At 40.6% G+C, this 23,697-nt stretch overlaps 1 protein-coding gene across 1 annotated transcript; it reads right to left on the bottom strand.

The window, feature by feature from the left end:
- Positions 1–5,808: 5,808 nt before the first annotated feature.
- drd3 (dopamine receptor D3) lies at positions 5,809–23,027 on the bottom strand. Its single transcript, XM_041065822.1, has 7 exons — positions 22,737–23,027; positions 18,916–19,028; positions 16,339–16,475; positions 13,022–13,215; positions 8,659–8,728; positions 7,153–7,509; positions 5,809–6,005 (listed from the first exon to the last, which is right to left on the bottom strand). Exons 1-7 carry the CDS (start codon positions 23,025–23,027, stop codon positions 5,809–5,811), a joined length of 1,359 nt encoding a protein of 452 aa, XP_040921756.1.
- Between the last annotated feature and the right edge of the window lie 670 nt (positions 23,028–23,697).

Below are 23,697 nucleotides of genomic sequence, written 5' to 3'. Positions count from 1 at the left end.
TTTGCAAAACAACATTCAGGCGTCGCCTGTGCGAGCACATGTAGAGATTTGCATGCTATCAGAGAGCACCCAGACTGCTGCTGAAGATTAAAAAAACCAACACAAAGTCCAGTCACGTTTGGTTTTAACACTTAAACCATGGAGGGTGAACTGGCCAATCAATGGAGAATGACCCTGAAATAAAGCAGGGTTAAAGACACCCATCTAGAATCTCTAGTTAGTATCTCAATATCTCAATTTTGACTCACTATTTTATAATTTTAATAGTCACTTTCAGTAGTATCACTATCCTGCATATCACTGTATCTTCAAATGTATAAAAATGTGTACATATGAGTTTTACCATAGTGGGAGGAAATCACATGGTACAACATTTTAAAAATTAACACACAGTTATCATTTAAAGTTATAATGATACTGATAAAAATCTCCCTCTCCTCTCCGAGGTTATCTTTCAAGAGGCTACAACACTGGCAGAGTAAAGCACTGAAGTGGAATATGCAAAATAAAATCCAGTCGTGATACATAGATCACTTATTTTAGTACCCTTTCTCCGAAGACAGCTGATTTTAACATCTGAATAAACACTAAAACAAACTGATTATGTCTGAATGAAACCTTTCATTGCTGCCAGCTTTATTGTGATTACACAGTATGTCACTTTACGTATGCAAGTGTTTTCACATATGTGTGAGTGTGTGGGATACACTTCGTCAGCTGCTTTGATCCTCTGTATTATATTGCTTGACATGTTCAACTTCCCTGTTGGCCCCTTAACGCAAGAACATAATGAATTTAATGGTATTAACCTGTTTCCACAGGAACCCGCACACACACACATACAGTACTGATTCATGTCTGCGCATACATATACTTGTTTTTGTCGCTTAGAAGGGCACTGCATTGACTCACATTCATTCCCTGGGGACTTATTCTAAACTTAACCATAACCATTACATGACTAAGCCTGACCTTAAGCTAAACCTAACCCTAATCTTAACATGAAGCCAACAAAAGAATAATTAGACATTTTAGGAAAAACACTTATGATGAGAAGATCAATACGACTTATATCTGTAAACTGAATATGCTACAGCTAACAGATTTGAATCATAAATTAGCTTAGCTTAGCATAGACTGGAAATGGGAATACAGCTAGTTTATGTCTGTGTAATGGTAACAAATTTCACTTACTAATTAAGATTTTATATCTTGTTTGTTTAATATGTATAAAAACTCAGTGTATAAAAATTGTAATTTTGTGGTTTCACAGGGTGTTATCTTCATGATAACTGTTCCCCCTCTTTCTACTCTGTGTGCTAGGCTAAGCTAACTGGCTGCTAGCTGTAGTGTCATATGCAGCGTACAGATATGTTGTGATACAGATATGATTTGCTTTCTGCTCAGCTTTGTTTGCTTCAGACAGGAGAAAGGTCCAAACATATTCAATTCCGATCTGGAAACTGACTGAACAGCAAGTGAATTAAAAACACTGCTAAAGACAGTAGTTTTTGTCACTACATCTTGAACACTGAAATTTACACAACTCATTTCCCACCATTACAGGATTGGTTCCCTCCTCACACATGACCACAGAGACAGAGAGGGGAGGATGATTATTGTGCTGCTTTGACAAGTTGGTGGGAGGAAAAAAAAAAGTGGGAGGCATTGGTGGAAGGAGAGAGGGACAGAATGAATGTCAGTCAAGGCGTGCAGCCTCCCCTGTCTGCAATCAGCATCTTTATCCATCATCATTAGCCACTGCTAAACACTGCAACTGCCTATCACATCTGTTCGTCCACCCACAGAAATGCACAAAGCCTCTCATGTCCATTAAGACAAGGGGAAGAAGCAGGAGGAGACTTGCTATTTGTGCACAGACTGGAGTGGTGGCATTTCCAGTCATTAACTTATTTTCACCCTGTGTGTTTTGCCTCTTCAGTCACAAGCATCTAAAGCAGCAGAGATTTTAGAAACTAAAAGTTGGCCTTTTGAAACACACAGAAGTCTGACCACAACTGAGTAGTGCAACAATGAGCAGCCATCACTCAGGCAAGAATCCTCCTCCTTCTGAGGCCTGCTATGCAAACGCTGCATCACATTCATCTCTTCCTTCCCCCGATGTGTCATCCCCAACTAGCAGGGTAGCTGAACCCTCCCTCTGCCTTTCACTCATCAATGGGCTCCTTCATTTTTGAACCTCTCCTCTCTCTTAGACCTGTTTACATATGTTCCTTAGTGCACGCAATATAAATTCATGAAGACACAAAGATAGAAGGTATGCACTTGTTGTGCTTGCACAGGCATGCACACATTAGACTCATGCATGTCACGCAGAAAACAATATAATCCCCAAAGCCCATGTATGTATCCATCCAGGCATATATGCATAAAGGTGTGCAGCATACATACTGACACTGAGTACAGTATACACATACTAAGATGAGTGTGGTGAAGATAAACCCAGTTACAATCCGTCGTGTTTTATCCTCACATAAATATTCAGGGATATAAGTGCTTTGAGAACACAGAGGCCATGTCTATTTCTACTTTTTCTCCACTAGCAGCAGGGCTCTTAGTGTCATGTATGTTTGCTGGCTGTTCAGTCTGTCCGTCTATCACTTTTGTTCAGAGAGGGTCAAGAACTGTTGGCCATTGGCCGCTCTTAAACCTTTTTGCCATGATTCCCTTAGGTATCCAAAAAAAAAAAAAAAAAAAAAAATCCTAACCTGCTGATTCCATTTTAATTTTTCATAGTTGTAGTAATAACAAAACAAGACCAGTTGTTTGCTGTTTTATTGAGGTAACACTGTCAGTCAATGTTACATGAGTTAAGGTTGTGAAAATTAACAAAAAAAAAAAAAAAAGGCCAAACTGTCAGAGGTTTTTGACTAAGTTACTCAAGGCTCTCCCACTACACTGACTGTAAACTCTTGACTGACACATTTTCTTGCTTAAAGTTACTTATTTTTCATTTCCTCCTTGTCAAAATACTTACATCTTTCTAAGTAACCACGTTAATTTTGTTAACATTTGTTATCAGCCCAGCACTTTAGATCTGACTAAATTTAGGGGTTAATCTCACAAGCAGACTACATCAAAAGATCTTAAGGGAAATTCTTTACATTTGATGGCATGGAGCTTTACCGAGAGGGTGAAATGTACAGAGCTTCACACTTTCAAAATAGAATGTGGGTTATTGAAAGGCAATAAAGAAACGTGTCAGTCCGACTTTTGCATTTGCGTGGCCTTTCTCGGCCACTGTACTATCGCCTCTTGAGGTACAGAGGCATCACAAGACAGAATGGCCTGTGGCTAGCTGGTTATTATTGCCAAAATTATATAGCTCATTACAGGAAACTTTATTGATAACAAATCATACTGAAATTATACTGTAAAATAAAGTGTTACCGTCCTTTTATGTTATAGAAACAAACGATTGACCTCATTCAGCCTCATTTCTTGAAAATTCTTGCAAAAAAGTCAACTTCTTTTGGAAACTGGTTGAAATGTTCTCACCACACCGTCAGGATAGATTGCAATGTTCAGTGAGCTCTCCATGAGCTTGCATCGCCTTCAGGAGAAAATGTCAACTTTGCACACAAGACGTCTTTTAATGTAAAAACAGATTGCCATGAAATTGGATGAGCACATGCATGCTCCCAAATGGATAAACTCTGTTGTTTTTAATGACCCTGTTACCTTTCCTCCGGTGGCCTTCAAGGAGAAACGTAACATTTTTAGCCTCACTGCTGATAAAGATGAACAGCAACATCATTAATATGTTTGAACCATCGTGCTACTTCATATAGTTCGATACAATAAACACTGCAGCCTCTGGGGGTCTGTAGAGTGGCTTCAGGCCTTTGGGGCTTCTGGCTTTTATGCAGTTTATTTACAATAAGTAGTAAATGAGTGGTTTGTATTATTGTCTCTGAATGACTGGATGTAATCTAGAGGCACATGTGCACAGCTGTGCAGTATTTACACCCTAAATGCATCTTTAATTAAATTAATTCATATTCAAATTCAATTAAAGAACAGAAGAGAAGAAACACCTCATCCTATCAACATGGAATCTTAACCTCGTTTTGCTTTATAACCTGATTACACACCTGCATTTATCTAAGTCTCTACATCATATTAAATATTGATTTCAGTTACATGAGGACAGAAAGAAAACATAAACTAATTCTATGGTTTATTGGCATTTGCCTTACGATGACTCTCACATCATGGCGTACATCCATAAATAAAGGCATGCACACACACCTGGTGCATCATCATCATCATAAGTACTCTCAGTGGAACGAGGCTGAGTCGACGCAATGGCACAATGTGTCAGGGGAGCAGGTGTTTATGCCTCTCAGAGAAATAAGAGAGCTTGAGATGTAGGCTGAGAAAGACCAGCCCCCCCCCTTTTCTTCCCTCCCCTCATGCAGCTATTCACAATCCGTCTACTTTTTTTTCCCTCCTACAGTCATCTTTGATCCTTGTTCTTTCATTCTATTTCTTTCCTTTTTGGCTTTACTCCTTCCTACTCAGCTCTCCCATCATCCCTTATCTCATTCTGTGTTTTTTTTCCCTCCAGATTCATTCTCCTTCTGTTCCTTCTCTTTTCCTGTCTCTAAATCTCCCTATCCTGTTCACTCAGCTATGTTCCTCTTGTCCCAGAAAACACACTTTTATTCTCCAGTGTCTGATTGTATCTCTCATCACAAGCAAGATTCAGACATACACATGTAAACACGAGCTGTGTATTATTGTGCATAGATAGATGATTGCAAGGCTGGAAAAATTCCATCTTTTTTTTTTTATTTATTTCTATTTACAACACACTGTAGTAAATGCTCTTTTCATGACAGACCTGGCCACCACATGGTTTACAATCCTGCTTGATTTTTTTTAAGATCACAAAGCTCCTGCCTTCATCAGTGTATCAGAGAAGCCAGCAGGCAGCTCTAAATCATGGGGAAGTTTGCCATTAAACAGACAGTCCCTTTAAAAAACAATGAAAATGTTTCCAATGTACATTACATGAAAATCTCACTTTTTTCTTTTTTTTTTAAATTCTAATTAATCCACATGGCACACAATGCCTCCACATCAATATATATGACAATCAAAATGATGTGACTCTTGGCAGGGACCAATACGATCCTTCAAGCACAATTCAAGTGAATGGCCTTGAATTTTTATTTGTGCATGCACAGGTGAATAACTGAGAGTGATGACAATGAAGGAGGGGGTGAAAGGTGGGGGTAAGTAATATCCATTAATCCACACAGTGCAAGCCTCGGGACGAGGTGGCCTGCAGGCTTAAGATCAGTTCATCCGCCTCAAATCTCCATTGTGGTTTCCAAGCTTACATCCATCAGAAAGTCCTGAACTGAGGAACTGTGTCAATGAGTAGTACACCTACTATATAAGACATATCCACAAGAAAGTCCAACACCTTGTGCTATAAATAAGACTGTATGCATGTGAAAATTTAAGTCTTATTTGATGAATAATACTGTTCAAATGAAGTCCCAGCCCTGTTGAGAAACAAAAGTCTGAATCTTTTTTGGAGTCAGAAAAGTAAAAATCCTCTTTTGTTTGCATTTATTGCACAACACAGTGTCGGTTCATTTCCATGCTTCACCTCGCTGCTACTGTATAACTCTTGTAGGATACAAAGCGGGTTTGCTTCCCTTGACCATGACCAGTGTATATCTGTGGTCACTGTTTTCTAAATGCACCATGCCTGAGTTGTAGTGTGAGTGCTTCGCCTCATTTCCATTTTAATATCCTGGCGCGCCTCCTTCCTTAGCAGCTGAGGATTTTGATGAAGGCCCGCCTGAACTCGATGTTAAAAGTGGTGTAGATAATAGGGTTGAGGGCACTGTTGACATACCCCAGCCAGGTGAAAGCACTGTAAAGGGCAGGAGGCACGTAGCATGTCCTGCAGTGGGTGTTCAGAATGTGAGTCACAAAGAAAGGCAGCCAGCAGATGAGAAACACCCCTGGAGCAGCCAGAGAGCAGAGAGGTATGGAGAAAGGATGATGGAAAATTGAGGGTGTAAATATAAAATGTAAAAAAAAACAAAAAACAAAAAACCCCCCAAAAAACGGAATGTAAGCAGAGCAAAATGATGAGTATCCAGAGAAAACATGAATGAGAAATGTAGGGAAATGTATTTATAAATAGAAATATAAATTGGAAGGGGATGAAGAGTTGAAAAGCAGGAAGGAAATTGATGAAAGAAGAGAAAAGGAGAGAAAAAAGAGTGTTCGTGTTAATCACGTTCACAATTCGTGTTTGCTAAACCTCAAACAGCTTAGCAACAGTAACTATGCACATCAGGTCTGTCACGCTTCAGCTTTCTCCTCGTGGTTGAAATGGTGTGCATTTTACTATAGTAACTGCAATAATATATTACGTACTAGATGTTTGAAGACCAAAAAAAGGTAAACTTGTAGGTAATATATTAAATATAATTTTTGTCAACTTTTACATAAATTGCAAACACTAGTATACCTGGCTAATTAGCTTAGGCGACTAATTGATGCAACTTGAAACACTATTAAGTTTGAGGACTTTAATTTGGGTCACAACATCACAGGTGCAGTGGTCAGTCAGCTGAAAAGCAGGTGGGAAGTGGGCTCGACAGAAATCATTTCCACGTGTGCACCATTGTTTTCGCTGACACCAGTGTAATGCAATCAGGCACCTCTGATTACATTTTTGTTTGCGAGATCTATGATGCTATGCCAGAGCTAACCAGACCAGGCTTATAGGAACCTGGCTGATGACCAGAGCATGTGGAAGCTGTGTCAGGGGCTGCAGCGTGTGCCTGGGCACACACTGTGAACCCGAAGCCAGCCAGACTTTTTTGACATTTCAGCTTGATTTAGTGTGGTTCTGCAGCATAGGCAGCAAATCCACAGAGCAAACAAATGTGCTGGTACCAGCACAGTCAGGCGAGAGGGCAGTATGCTTGACCGCGTGCATATAGAATAAAAGTCTAAAAGAAAAATGTTATGTGAGTTGAAGCGATACATGCAACCCAGTCATGTATTACATCCATAAAGTTGTCAGTATTAAGTGTTACCATGACATTTACACTCTTATTTCCATGGGTTGTCTCATTTAAGACAGTCTCTACTCACCGAGCACAATGGCCAGCATCTGAGTGGCCTTTTTCTCCCGTGCGTGCATGCTCCTGAACCGTGGATTGCTGGTATGAGAGTGAGGCATCGGCCGCAGTGACGTGTGTGTTCGTCCGTTGGACAGATCCTTCACCTCGCAGCTCATCCTGACAGGACGCCGTTCGTTCTGGTGGTTCTCCTCCACCTCCTCCTCCCCTCGCTCCTGCTCCAGATCCAACTCTGTGCGGCCGCAGGAGGCGTGGCTGATGCTGCAGTAGTTCTGTGTGTCCACTGGGGGCAGCACTGAGTTCTCCACGGGTCCTGTCTTTGGACGTTTACGCCACAGGCACCGTGAGAGCAGGTTGGGCTTGGAGGGACCTGAGGGCTCTACACTCTGCTGTCGGAACAAATGATACACAATCAGAAACTTGCACAGTGAGAGAGATGCCTTACAATCACACATATTTAATGCACAGGCCTACTAACTGTAATGACCTCATTTCCAACTACAACAGGCATCACTTTTTAGAAGAAAAGAAAAGCTCTGATAAATCTGCTGTATGTTACCTGCCCTGCACCAAAGGACAAAGTTACCAGCTAGCAGGTGAACATACTTGGGCAACTGGTTGCGTAAGAGCTGGAGATTTTCAAATTTGACAGCTATTAAGTTTAAATATTAGTTGATGACAGTATATTGCTCTACCTTCCTTATTCTCTTAAACACCTTCTTCAGTGTGATATTTTTTTGAAGGATTACCTTTGTTTTATTCTGCTTTAACCTCATGAAAAATATTACAAGCAGAGTGGTACTCTACTAAGCCACAAAAAAGAAGGTAAATAAAACTTGAAAGATGTGGCCAATACATCTCAGAATTGCTGTTCAGACAGACTGAATATATATATATATGTGCAATATTTCATCTTTTATAGCCTGCTCATTGATATCTTTGAAAACTTTTTAAAAGAAATTCAGCAGCTACAGCTCCAATGAGCCTTTTCCTTTGAAGTAATGAGAAGAGTCATTAACTTTAAGAATTGTGGAATGTGTATTTCCAGTATGAGCACAATTTCATAGTCTTTTCTTACTCACACACTCATCTCATCACACATTTTCCTCTGGGGAAAATTACAGATTGTTCTTCTCTTGGCCTTTGAACAGTCTGTGGATTATGCAGGTGCTGCAGTGCATCACACTTTGCTCAGCTGACCACTGACCAGGTGACGCAAAGAAACAAGCTATGCATCAGAATCACGATTTTCGGCTCCTTCTCAGGCCCCTGGGCTGCAACCACACAGCGGAACGAAGAACTCAAGTATGCATGAACGTACAGTGCACACAGACAGACTCACATGAAAAGCTAAAAACAGAAGCGCTTTGCTTGCCAACATGTCACAATACACCGACGCAGTCAATATGAGAGTTAGTCAGGAATTAGGCTGCAGTGCATTCAGCAAAACTAGAGTGCTGAAAAAAAAAATCAATTCAAGAATCTCTAAGTTGTGATGGATCTTTGTTTAAAATAATACCTACCACTTTAATCCTTATAGGTGACAGGTCTTGCTTTGCCTTGGGAGTCTCTTCTTGCAGACACGTCTCCTAGGGGATCAGAGGGAAGATAGAAAATGTTTTCCAGAGAAAACCTCAGCCCCCCCTCATCCTCACACCCCTACCCCATCAGTCTATGTATATAATGTTTGTGTCCTTTGGTTGGAAACACACTGATTCATCTCTGTTCATTTCCGAGCATGTTTTTTTTTAATTAAAATTCAAACAAATGTTGCTGAGTGTGCCCCGACACAGACAAAATAAATAAAGGGAATTAGGATTAATGTCTGTTATGCTTCCAGTCGCTCTCACTCCTGAGCCAAACACTGTGCGACTCAATTAAAGCTCAACGCAAAAATGAAGTCACCTTTGAAACACAGAAAAAACAGAACTACTCCTTCTTCATATTATATGTTCCTTCAGCTGACTGAGTCAGAGTCCTATTATGTTATTGCAAAACATTTTCTGTAACTCTCTCAGCCAGAACTCCTCCAGGACTTGGATCTTACAACTGGTGTCTGCACTCATGGATGAGATCCCAAACTAAGGCTCAACGACAACTAATTATCTGTAACCTGCTGTTAAAATTGGACTTGACTGTGAATCTGTGTGCATTGAAGGGGGAAAAATGGAGTGGAATGAATCCAGCCATTACACAGGAAACTCCTGGATGTGCCAAAGCTGGTTACTGGATATTTGCTGGACTAAATTATCTAATTGTGTATTTATATACCACCATATTTTAAAAATAGGGTAGATACAGATGCACAGAACATGACCTGATGCCTCTCCTTGCCCATGGCTATTAAGATAAAGCCATCATTTGTGTGATAGATGTAACTGGGACAAATATTAGAGTGATTGATGTGATCAAAGACCTGACAGCTGGTTGAGACCAAAATTCAGATATGCACCACTTTAAGATATTCACCATTTAAAGAACAGTGTGACCATTGTCACAAAATCACTGATAGTGAAAAAAAATGTGCTTTGTTCTCAAAATAAACTTAAAACACTTCACAGTCTATCTGTATCTACCCAGACGGAAGCATCTTAAAAACAATTTGTTGTCTTTGGCTTGCCTGATTTTACACCATTTATTTTGAAGGGAATACACTTAATTTTGCTTGTTTTTAGCCACGCATCAGTCCCCGTGGGCTTAGCTGTACTTACTGCTTAGCGCTAATTTGTTAATGTTAGCATGCTATGATGCTAAACTGAATGGTGAGCGTGTTAATGTTAGCCATGCTAACCACCAGCCAGTTAGAGTCTTGTTTAGTTTGTTCAGTTTTGCTTGTAGTTCCTGTTTTATTTTGAAATCATAGCCCTTGTGTATCTTGTCTTGTTCTACTTCCTGCCTTTGTCTTGTTTCCCACCTTTGTGATTGTCTGCCCTGCCCTAATTGGTTTCACCTGTTGCCCATTGCCTTGCGTATTTAAGTCTCATCATTTCCCTGTGTTCTTGTCAGTTTGTCTGTTTGGATACCCAAGTCTGTGTTCATACCCGAGTCTGTGCCTGTGTCAGAGTCTGTACCCGAGTCTGTGTCTTCCCCATGTTCGTTCCTGTACCTGTGCCTTGCGTTTTTTTCCCCACCTCATGGACTTACCTTGGTTTCCTGTTTTCAAGTAAGAACTTTTGTATTTTTGTTTTGTTTTGTTCCTGAGTATTTTTCTCCCATGTGGATGATTTTTGGTTTATTAAAAGACTTTTAGTTCTCTCATTCTGCCTGTCTTGGGGTTTTTTGCGTTTGGGTCCAAGTCCTTGCTCTAGTCGTGACAGTTTCCGCCGTTCCGCCATGGCGTCCACTTCAATTTGGTCTATAGTATAGTTGTATAAATTGAGGTCACCACAGAACGCACTCATCCTGATAAATTTGACCATTTGATTAAGAACCGCTTCAGTTTTACCCTGACAGCCGTGTCGGCTACTTATAAATTGAGCTGTGCATTTACATTTTATCTTTGACCTGTGTTCATCTGAAGGCTATTGCACTCAGCCAACATTTATAGAGTAGCCTCACTCAAAATAACATGAACAGTGTGACCATTGTCACAAAATCACTGATAGTGAAAAAAAATGTGCTTTGTTCTCAAAATAAACTTAAAACACTTCACAGTCTATCTGTATCTACCCAGACGGAAGCATCTTAAAAACAATTTGTTGTCTTTGGCTTGCCTGATTTTACACCATTTATTTTGAAGGGAATACACTTAATTTTGCTTGTTTTTAGCCACGCATCAGTCCCCGTGGGCTTAGCTGTACTTAGCTGGCTTAGCTTAGCGCTAATTTGTTAATGTTAGCATGCTATGATGCTAAACTGAATGGTGAGCGTGTTAATGTTAGCCATGCTAACCACCAGCCAGTTAGAGTCTTGTTTAGTTTGTTCAGTTTTGCTTGTAGTTCCTGTTTTATTTTGAAATCATAGCCCTTGTGTATCTTGTCTTGTCCTACTTCCTGCCTTTGTCTTGTTTCCCACCTTTGTGATTGTCTGCCCCGCCCTAATTGGTTTCACCTGTTGCCCATTGCCTTGTGTATTTAAGTCTCATCGTTTCCCTGTGTTCTTGTCAGTTTGTCTGTTTGGATACCCAAGTCTGTGTTCATACCCGAGTCTGTGCCTGTGTCAGAGTCTGTACCCGAGTCTGTGTCTTCCCCGTGTTTGTTCCTGTACCTGTGCCTTGCGTTTTTTTCCCCACCTCATGGACTTACCTTGGTTTCCTGTTTTCAAGTAAGAACTTTTGTATTTTTGTTTTGTTTTGTTCCTGAGTATTTTTCTCCCATGTGGATGATTTTTGGTTTATTAAAAGACTTTTAGTTCTCTCATTCTGCCTGTCTTGGGGTTTTTTGCGTTTGGGTCCAAGTCCTTGCTCTAGTCGTGACAGTTTCCGCCGTTCCGCCATGGCGTCCACTTCAATTTGGTCTATAGTATAGTTGTATAAATTGAGGTCACCACAGAACGCACTCATCCTGATAAATTTGACCATTTGATTAAGAACCGCTTCAGTTTTACCCTGACAGCCGTGTCGGCTACTTATAAATTGAGCTGTGCATTTACATTTTATCTTTGACCTGTGTTCATCTGAAGGCTATTGCACTCAACCAACATTTATAGAGTAGCCTCACTCAAAATAACATGGCTTTTCTCTCCTGTGAAAGGGAATTAATATTCCTATGAGTCTTCCTCCTCTCCTGGGAACCCTTATACCTGGAGGAAACTTATGAGAAATATGAGCAAAACAGCTTTTACTGTGGCAGTTTTACCCAGTGTGCCTGACAGCTGCGCTCTTGTCTATCATTGTGATTACATGTCATATTTTCTTCTCTAATGGAACCAGTTGGGAGGCTTTGGGGGAGGTTTTGGTATGTGCACACTGTGACATTCTGCGTCTCACAGAAAATATAAAGGTGAATTGTAATTTGCAAGTCATTACGACTATGCATAATGTGGGTGAAGGTGAATGAGGGAGAGAGACTGTATTTACATTAGAAATATAAAGTTGCTGTCAAGAGAAACCTTTGCATCTACAAAAAAAATAAATAAATAAATAAATAAATAAAATAAAATCGGCTTATTTGGAGCTAAAGAAAAATAGCAGTTATTCTGGACCATCAATTTGTTACCATATAATTAGATATTAAGGGTTTATAATTCTAGATAATGGTATTTTTCTCAGTCGGCATAACAATGTATAATAATTCATGTGCCACTGTCAGGGGCACTTCCAGTGGAGAAATTCTTGTTGCTTGTATTTTCCGTAATTGTGTGTGTCTTATGTTGTTATTATTGCATTTCCCTGGAGTGTGTTTCAGTTGATGTTTCTCTCTTCTATGTGCTTTGTCCTTAGGGACCAGTGTAAATAAGGCACCCTATATAAAGGTTTATAAGTTGGAACAGCTGTATTAATGGCTAATAAATCCTTTAATATTGATTTACAGGCCATGAATAAGACAGCTTTGCAATGGCCAGGTTGTAGAACTGTCTCTGGCTGTTGACTCAGTAATAGTAAAATCAATAATAAGAGGTCAAGAACTTCTAAGAAGCCAACCACTCTGGAGTTGTAAATGTTAGTATGTCATAAAGAAATGATAATAAATCAGCTGTATATGTTAATAGGTTATTTATAAATTCATTTTGGTCTAGATTCCTTCAGCCATTTTTGAGAAGATCAGAGGTCAACCTGTCTATTGGAGGAGACTTCCTGATGAATTAAGGAGATAAAAGGACAAAGCAAATGTCATGCTTGAGCTGTTCTTATTAACAGCTTATAACTTATTGATAAAGCACTTATCAGACGGTCTTATCATAGATAAAAATAGCTGGAAAGATAGTTACGATAATAGGCTCACCACAGATGGCGGTGTCGAGCCTGGCTGGATCTTTCCGCTGGCCTGGCCAAAGGTGATCCTCTTCCGCCTCATCCTGAGGAAGACGTAGATGCGGATGTAGACCAGCAGAGTGACAATAAAAGGCAGGTAGAAGGACACCACTGAGGAGTAGATCACAAAGTCGGGGTTGGAGATGGAGCACACCATGGGGTCATCTGAAATTAAAGGAAAATATCATTATGCAAAATAGCCTCCAAATCATAGGCTAATGAAAGAGACATTAGGTGTGATTTACAGCCAACCTCTGACCCTGGTGCATGCTCTCCATCTCGAAAATGACCTTGATGGCTTGTCCTCTTTCATATTCTGTGTACATGATCTGTACAGTAACACACACATATACTCACAGCCGTGACTGCGAGATGGAGATTTGATTGATCTGACAATAATTGCACCATAAATTCAGCACAAGAGGCCATTTGACATAATAATAATAGTGTATAGACCTATTTTTCAATCAAAATTCCCGAGTTAAATATCTATCAGCTGAGCTCATCGTTCTGTAAATTGAAGTGACACAGGCTCTGACCGCAGCTGTGAAATGCATATTACATGTCAATGGCATGAACAAACTGAAGTGATTTGCCTGCCCCTGGATGTTCCCCTGGATCAATAGCACATACCTCAATACACAGGGAGATTGAAACAAGGACAGACAGATACAGTACATTCCTAGCCACTCTCCAAACCACCTTCAGTTTTTAGATTCACATTATTTAGCTATTTGGTTGGGCACTTATACAACATTTGTATTGTCACACTGTTGTTGTTTTTTTTTTTCAATCCATCGTTTGATGATAATAAAGAATCCTGGACCTAACGTGAACCCGCTGATCCTTCGTTCCAGTGCTGACGCGTGGTTGCATACTGACAAAACAATGGGATTCCTGCAATCACCAGCCATTGTTTTGCAGTGATTGTAAGTGGACTAAACCAAATGCCTGTATCTCTGTGAATAGCTTTACATTGTATCTGACTAATGCTCTTAATTGTGTGCAAGCAGTCATGCATCTGTGCTGCTGGCTATTGAAATTAAAATAGCTACTGGTAATGTCCCTCGCATTTCTCTGTCCATTTTTTTTTCTTTTAGTTGTGGATTATTCTTATTCCCATGTCACAATGGCCAAATGCAGGAGATGTGTCAGCAGTTCTGCAGAACATAAATAATCCCTAAAACATCCCTCAGAATCATTAGAGATACTTTTAGAAGACATCTCTCCACCCACAGTAACCTCATTTAATCAGAATTCAATGCTTGCAATATTTAAAAATTTAAAAAGGGAGACATTGTTCTCTTGACTGGAAAGATGTCTCGCTTTCTAACGACTTTCTAACTAGTGCTATCACAACTCCTCCTGTCCCACCTTTATGTACAATACAGCTTTAAATTTCTATTTCTTGTCATGACTAGCCCCTAAGGGTTTTTTTTTCTAAACCCTTTTTGTTATGTTTAGAACTCTTTTGTGGACATTTTCAGAGTCTTGTTTAGTTTATAGTTCATTTTATTTTGAAACCATAGCCCTTGTGTATCTCGTCTTGTTCTACTTCCTGTCTTTGTCTCGTTTCCCTCCATTTGTGATTGTCTGCCCTGCCCTAATTAGTTTCACCTGTTGCCCATTTCCTTGTGTATTTAAGTCTCGTCGTTTCCCTGTGTTCTTGTCAGTTCATCTGTTTCCATGCCTGTGTCCAAAAGACTTAGTTTACTCCTTTTGCCTGTCTTTGGGGTGTTTTGCGTTTGGGTCCAAGTCCTTGCCCCCCCCTCCGGTAACATTTCTGTTTCTATAGAATCTCAAACTGATGTGGAAGTGCCCAAAGCCTATTCAGGGAAAGTGAAGACACCAAACAAAATATCACTTCAACACCAGAAAACTCCTGTAGTGCACTAAACGTCATTGATAAATGATATACTATAACAGTCTAAGAGCATCTGAGGTACAATTTACTATTGCACTTCAGTAAAGTTTGGGGACTTACAGAGGCCAGGTTGTCCAAACTTTATCCTAACTTTAGTCTCTAGCATGCATCAGACTTTAAACACTGGATCTTACATTTCCAGTAACATTAACAGCTCAGTAATGTTATTTATTATGCTGCAGAATGGGACAAACAGGAAAACCTGCTGTTATTCCAACTTGGAGGTGTTCCTGTATACTTTGAATATGGCTCCCTCCACTGATAGACATTTACGTGTTCTAAATTAGCTGCTTTTGGTTTTTTATTTGTACTGGTTTGTTACCAGATTGTGTATATGTCATGACTAGCCCCTAAGGGGGCTGTTTTCGGAACCCTTTTGTTATGTTTTGAACTCTTTTGTGGACTTTTGGACTCTTGTTTAGTTTCTTAAGTTCAGTTAATAGTTCCTGTTTTATTTTGTTATCATAGCCCTTGTGTATCTTGTCTTGTTCTGCTTCCTGTCTTTGTCTTGTTTCCCGCCTTTGTGATTGTCTGCCCCGCCCTAATTGGTTTCACCTGTTGCCCCATTGCTTTGTGTATTTAAGTCTCGTCGTTTCCCTGTGTTCTGTTTTTACTTTTAGTTCTCTCATTCTGCCTGTCTTTGGGGTTTTTTGTGTTTGGGTCCAAGTCCTTGCCCCCCCTGTGACAGTATAGCTATGTATATGTTGTGTATAGGTACTACACATAGTCACTGTTAATATTGATCTTATTGGCTGTACGTGCTAGCAATGGTGGCTTTGCAGTTGGGTTGTTGACAAGTAGCAGAAATTGAAAGAAATACTAAGTAGAAATTCCCAATATCTCTGACCCTGAATTACAACTCAGAGACTGATGTGAACAGTTTCTCCTGCTTGTCTGCTCTTAATAATCTCTGAGTGATATTATGTGAATGTGGTATTAGTCTGCCGGATTAACAGCCCACAGCTTTTAAACTCAGCATGCCCAGTTTGTAACACTGGCTCTCCGTTTAAAATTTGAAGACTGAGCCCCAAGCTGAGATAACCTCAGTAACATCACCAGTAGTTATTTTCTCACACTTGACAAAACCTCAAGACAGATCCACAGAATACATTATACCCTGTTTTCACAGGCTGAGTACTCCCCATGTCTAGTAAATTGTTTCTGACGTGCTAAATTGGTGGAGTGCACCTTTAAATCCCATTTCACGTCCCACCACTGACCCCAAATGACAAGAAGACTGTACTTTTGACTGCGTATATCAGAATAACACGGTGTATCCGTAACACATTCTGTTTTGCAGCCTGCATAACTGCACCGAAATACATCTGGACAGGACGATAAAGTCAAACTGTTCTTGAGCTGACCTGTGGTGTTGAAGCCAAATAGCAGGGGACAGGAGACAGCGAAAGCCAGGACCCAGACAGTGGCAATCATCACAAAAACCCTCTTCCTGGAGCGATGGGTGGTGTTGTACAAGACGGGCATCACCACCGCTGTGTACCTGCAGACACACACACCTATTAGAGTCTGTCCAGCTTTGAAAATGTGTGCGTGTGTACAGGGGATAGGTGTTGACATTTGAATGAAGAGGAAAAGTGCTGATGTAGTACAGTAAAAGGGAATAATTAGGAGGAGAAAGAAAGCATCCCTAAAAGGAATTAGGCTTTGGGGATACCAAAAAATGCACTGCTGAGAGAAAGAGGATAATATAAAGACCAATAATAGAGAACCAAACCAGGCATTTCTATTCTAGAACAATTTGGGTATTCAGCAATAAACCTAGTGGGTGCTTTGATTTAAGAGTTAATCACCACACTATATACCAAGAGTGTATAATGAGCCCGGGAAAACTAGGTTCAGCATTGGCTCAGAAGAAGCAGCAATTATGTTGGACCCCGACCCAAAATGGATGTGATGTTATGTTGTTTAGAGCCAGATAACTGCCATGATTGTTTATCCTCATCAGACTAATTACTTTGGTTCTTCTCCGGGCAGAACGCAGGGCAAAACCTGGAGCCAAACAGACACAGACGTTCACTAAAAATACTCTTCCCTCACTGCTTTACTCTGTGTTTACCCTCCTGCCATACTGCTGTCTGGTTAAATAAAAGCTGAGATGAAGCGGAGAGGTAAAAAATAATGCACTGCCCATGGTTTATTGATCAAGTGCTGCTTTAAGTTACAGTCTTAGTTAAGGAGGAAAACAAGGCACTTCAACCCCCTGTCACCACTCAAAACATGACCTATATGCTGTGACTACTTTCACAAAGACACTTCACCTTGAAGTTTGATCCAAGAACTTCCTTTCAGGTGTATTTATGCTGCCTTCGGTTTGACTCTTCCTTTAAAAAGACAACAAATCTTCCCCGCGATCACAGCAACGTTCGCTGTGAACTTATAAATAAACAGTGCTGTCACAAAGTCAGTGCAGGTGTGATGTACACTATCAATGACACAGAATGCCCGTAGTGCTTTGCATTAATTTAGCACTTCACAAAGTTTGTGATACTGTAGCAGTGGTGTTGTCTAATAATCAATCACAGAGAACCATGGGGGCTCCAGAGGACTTCATCCCTCAGAAGCAAATTATGTATTGTAAAGAAAAACACTGCAGGACAAACATATATACCAGCAGGTAACAAAATGCAATTAAACATACAAAAGATACTAAACGCGTTCATGAAGTGCCTGTCAGTAAACATGTTGCTGCAAGGTCCAAAAACAGATCTGCTGAGTTGCAGGTGTCTGAAAGGTTCTGAAAAAAAGAGCAAGGTTTATAGCATTTTCTCGAATCACGGAGGAGCAAAAAAAAAAGAAAAAAAAAAAGAAAAGAAAAAACCCAACCTCAGTGTTTGGGAATCTTTTACTGTACAGTAGCTGTTAGGGGGCTGTGGGACAAAAAAAAAAAAATCAGTTGCACCCTCATTGGCCCCACCATCTCCCTCCCTCTCTGCATTGTGTACGTATCAAGTCACATCCAAGTTCCCATTAAGACCCAGTGACCAGTCAGTAGCCCTGTGCTCTTCATGGCTGCAGATTTTTCTGTGCATTAATTAGTTTGTGGTAATTTGATTTATCACAATTCTTTTTAGGAATTTGCTCCATGTGAACACAATGTAAACTGAAATAAGTGGGTTTTAAAACTGGATTTTGACATTGTACAAGGTGTGTAATAAGAGAGGCCAGCTTTTATTGTCTTTGTGCTTTAGTGTTACAAATTCCTTTACAGATTTGCAAATTACCACCAACACATGCACAGTGAACCAGAGATTTTTGAGGCCTGTAGGCAGCTTCTTGCTTTGCCTTGTTGGTAATCCAGCTTTACACATGATGACGCTAGTATCTTATGAGAGCACACACTAGAAAGTCTTTACTAACTGCAGAGGAAGACGAATACTCCTCCTCCATACACACATTGTACAAATAGATCCCTCTGACACCTCCGGTTCTTATGTACTTTTTTATTTCATTCTGTGTAGTTGAACTCCTGATGCCTTCAGGTTGTAAGTTCAAAGACCCTAGAGAGCTATTAAATATTAACTGTGACACAAGAAGAAAACTCAGCTAATAAATAATGCAAATGCTAGATGCACATCTACAGTAAAGGTTTGAACTGATGCAGTTACTCCTGCATTAATGCAAACATGATGCAGTGCAACTGGATGTAAACACAATCAAGTCTGAACTACACACATATGACACACACATACACATCTATCAAGTCAACATGAGCAAGATGGAAAACAATGCCTTTCTCCAGGAAGTTTTGAAATATCTATGAACTCAGGTGAAGAAAAGAAGAAGACTTAGAAATATGGAAATCTCACATGGATGACACTTGTACTGGGGATGTCATGGCAACATCTGTAGTCATACACAGTAACTGGAGCAAGGAGTAAACACACACACACGCACACACCATACACACACCGCACACTCACCTGTCAATGCTGATAGCACACAGGTTGAGGATACTGGCGGTGCACATCATCACATCCAGCGTGACAAAGATGTTACAGTAGAGCCGGCTGAAAAGCCAGGCACCGCCGACCACCTGCACAGGACAGACAGGCAGATTAACAACGCACACGTTTCTCTTTCCCTTCTTCACCGTGAAGTGTGACGCACCTATCGAGCGTACACATGAACGCACACGCACATGTGAAAGAAAGGCAAAGAGGTAGGAAAAATGGGCACATAAGAGACGGGTTCGGCCGACATTACATTAAAAAAAAAAAAAGACTGAGAGGGCAAATGAACTGCCATATTTACCCACTATATATTGAACTGATGCATTTATGCTAATGGGGATATTAATTAGGCTAATTTATGCACGAGTTTGCAAATTTGTTTGTGTCAGCATACAGTACTTGTCCTCATATAACACAGGCTGCAAGGTGCTTTGAAGTGGTCAAGTGTAAACTGTGATGATGGCACCATGCTGGACGACGTACGTGATGCTGTAAGCAGCATTGAGGGAATGTGTCAAACACAGGGCCTAATCATCCTCAAGGGAATTTCCATTTCTCAGAAAGGACATTAACCTCCAGCTAAACCAACAACACCCCAAACTCCCACATCATCTCCACCTCCATCCCCTCCAGCAGAGTCCTGCTCAGACCATCAGGCTTTCACTTTGGCTACACAATGCCTGGTAATAACTGTCTGACAAAGATAAATGGGATCCAAGCTCCATTGCCTGACGACCGAGTCTTAAATCTGGGATGGGAATACACGCCTACCTACACAGAGAGGTGACAGGCACACATGGGAGTACGCACAAGCACACAGACACACATACAAAGATGTAAATAGACAGCAGTCTCTCTCTCTCTCTCTCTCTCTCTCTCTCTTGCATAGACCAGAGATGTCACATATACAAAGATACAAACAAATACAGTAACAGTGTTGTTTTCTTATACATACTAATATAGAAACATTCTCTGCTAACGCTCATTTTCCTAACATGAGCTAAACACTCCACAGCCTTAACCCAAAACCCAATTTTCACCTAACCTCAACCCATATCTACATATGTCAATGCTTGGACCATTCTCTTAAAAAATTTGTTTACTTTTCATAGTCAGTACCAATCAGGCTGTTGTAGAATGCTGTCTGTTGCTCAAGTATACTCAAAGAAGTCAATATGCATCGTAAAAATTTCTGCTTTATGAGTGTTCTGCTGATGCACGCTATTGCTCTACAGTTCCTGGGCAAAAAGGGCGGCGAGAAGCTGTTCACAGCTGGAATATAATTTGAATAAACTTCATGTGCCATAATACAGTTACAGAAAGATCTTAGAAAATGAAAATAAGTATTACATCTTCAGAAAAACCAAACATTTTTTCTGAAATATTCAAAAGTGTCAGTTTGATGGACAAACTCTGACACTGTTTTCCATATACTAATTGTAAACAGTGTAGTATGACTGTTAGTACAGTATACATATTGTGTACATTTACTTTGTACTATGGAACTGGGACAAAGCGGAGGGACACTATTGCAGCTTCTGCTGCACTGATTCTGACAATTCCCTCTTTTTGATCTGTCTTGCAAATGATCAAACTTTATGGAAGCTCAATACTGAATCGCTGCAGTAACCCTTTAATCTCCATCTTAAACCCAATTAAAAATTAGTTTTTAAAGAAGAGAGGGAGAGAAATGTTCTCTTTTTGGCATGCCATGATCATCTTTTTAATCTTTGTAAGGACATTTGATCCTCTTTAGAGCAGAAATAACATCAGTACATACAGCACAGTAAATGCTGCGTGTGCACAGCAATTTGTTTGTATTCAGTAGCTTCACTGCCATGTTCAAAAGAAAATAGTGGCAAATCGGTTACAGATATGATATGTGGAAAAGTAAACTCTGATTTCACAGAGACTTGAAAATGTTCCTTAGAGATTTCCCTTAAAAAAAAGCGTGCATGTGTAAATCTGTTTTATCTAATGTCATGTTTTCTGTCAGATTTCACTGTGTTCTATGAAAAAAAACTAAACAAAAAACAACCACCCATTAAATCTTGTCCTGAAAGAGGAGTAACCTCCATACTACAAACGGAGCTGTTTCTGTAGTCAGGTCATACATTTACTGAGGCTGAGCATTATCATTTAGGACTGTGGAAAGTGAGTGCTCAGTCATTGCTGCCAATAAAACCATTTCCTTCAAGTATAAGACATTGATCAACTGTACCATCCAAGAGATAAGGTGTCTTGCTCAAGGGTACATGATTAGTAGCTGCTGAGGGCAGGAGGAGTGAGGCTTAGTCACTTTTCATGCCAAGACAGGCCTGCAGAAGAAAACCAGCAACCCTCTGGTCACCACAAGCTAATCCCCCATCCTTCAGATTAGAGCTCGCAGGGTGATGGTGCTCACAGTGCCAGTCTTTCAGAGTTCAGTCTTTGCCTCTGACTCTGAACTCCATGTTTTTTTTTCCCAGGCTTATCCAAGATATTACTGACCTTTACATTCTTGCTAAATTAAACAGTATTGTACTTTTGTGCCATGGTGTCTTTTAATGACCCTTTCCATATGGGTTTGTGAGTCTCTCCCCTTTGAATCTCTAATGAAGAGTTCCACTCTGAAATGAAAAATGTAGCACATGCTCTTACAGCATGACTGCTTGCATGGAAGTTAACGTGATGACCGAATCCCGGAGGTTCCTGGCTAGCTTAATTTACCTTTCGTAGGGTATAATCATCTTTAATTTGTCGGCTCCTGCTCACTGAGTGTGTTAATTTTTTTTTTTTTTCTGGTTTCTGGTTGACCTCCCGTTGATTCTTCTGCATACTGCGAGAGATGGTGCTTTCTGCTGACTGCAAGCAAACTTTGGGCAGCGGGGTGGCTGCTTGTTAAGCATAACTGGACCTCAACCAGATGATTTTTAGACCTCATATCGGCAAACACCTGCCCTTGAGCAACACACTTGGTCTTGTCTCAGCTTCCAGGACTCTGCTCTACACAAACACACGCCTGTGTCCGTGTGTTTCGACAACAGAGCATTTTCAGTGCGGGACTGCATTACTTTGATGAAATGTGGATGCCTGAGGGTCATCTGTGCTGGTACAGTTAATGAAACTACTGAATAGAAAGTGACATGAAGAGGGAGGCGGAGGAAATTAACAATTAGCAGACAAACCATGTTACACTAGCGACTAATCTGTGAAGTGCAAATAAAAATTAACAAGCATAAAGAGCAATTTGCCTCAAAGGTCTGATAAAAATGAAATTCACGGGTTTGCAGTTGGTTCTTCGTAATTTGAAACTCAACCAGTTACCTCTGGCAGAGTCCTAATTTGTTAATATTCGTGTATCCTTAAGCAATTATGTATAATCTAAATGAATACTGAAAAACTATCTAAACCATGTTCCATCATCATTACTGTCTTCCTATCACCCACACAGTTGTCACCATGTAATAAGCTCCAAATGACCCTCATCCTTCTTCTCTCTGACTCTAGCTTCCTTTTTTGTTGCAGAAATCCACTTTGTCTCCCATGTAGTCCTCCTCCTCCTCTCTTCATCTCTCCAGTGTCAGCTCCTCAGTCACTGCCAAACCTCTGTGTTTTAGTCTCCTCCACGTCTTCTGTAGCTATAACACTTCCTCTCCACTTTCTTACCTCTCTTTCCTTCAGAGCTTTAAAGTCAGTGACTTCCACCTACTTGTACCACAAGCGGCTCTTCTACAACTGCTTTAGCTCGATGCTTATTTACCCTGTGATTTAAAAAAAAAAAAAAAATACAGACACCCTGACCTTCTCACCTCCAGGTACACAGCCCAGGGCATGACCAGCGAAGCCACCAGCAGGTCAGCCACAGCCAGGCTGACCACCAGGTAGTTGGTAGTGGTCTGAAGGGAACGTTCCCTCAACACAGCCAGACACACCAGCACATTCCCAAACACAATGGCCAGGATGAGCACTGAATACAGCATGGCATAGTAGTTACGCTCCCCCTCGTCCTGCCCTGATGCCTCCGAGCTCTCGTTCCTCTCGTCCCATCCAAGGCGCTCTGACTCGTTCCAGAGCCGCTCTGTGCTGCTAAACATCGCCATGGAGACGTCCCGGTGACATGGGAGGTGATATGTTTAGCAGACCTAACAAGGGAAAAGAGCGTAGTTTAGTGATTACCCATTCATCACATAACTTCTCATGCAAACACAGACATTATATTTCTCACTTTTTGCAGCATATTAGCCATCAGATGGTTGTGGCAGCATCATTTCAGGTCAGAAGCCTATTGGGAAAGATCTCCTGGCTCCTAGCAACAGTAGTCAGATGAACTGATAAATAAAACGGTTGAAATACATCCCAGCAGTAATGTTCCTAGCCACACATCACTGCAGCTTGCTGTAGACTGGCACAAGTGTTTCATTTTTCCTGCCGAATGAAAAATGGAAGCACATATTGATGCCTCCTCAAGATACGGCTCTGAGCTCCTATAGATACAATCAACTCCATAAAGACTCAGCAGAAATTCATGCTCTTAATGGCTTCTTTGAGATTGCAGTGCATTTATGAAGGTTCCAGTCAGCCTTTCAAATGTATCCCCCTCCTTCCTGTAAATGTCTGTTAACACAGCTAACACAGACAGATACTACAAAGCAGAGATTGTAACTTTAATGAGGGGCTGGTTGTGTGTCTTTGAGCAGTGTCAGTGAGGTTAGCTCATCAGGGAGGGGTAATAACTCCGTGCTGCCACCCTGAGAGGTCCGGTTGGCTCTG

Source organism: Toxotes jaculatrix, chromosome 20, assembly GCF_017976425.1.
Source record: "Toxotes jaculatrix isolate fToxJac2 chromosome 20, fToxJac2.pri, whole genome shotgun sequence".
Taxonomy (NCBI): Eukaryota; Metazoa; Chordata; class Actinopteri; family Toxotidae; genus Toxotes; species Toxotes jaculatrix.
This window is presented reverse-complemented; position numbering and strand designations above follow the sequence as displayed.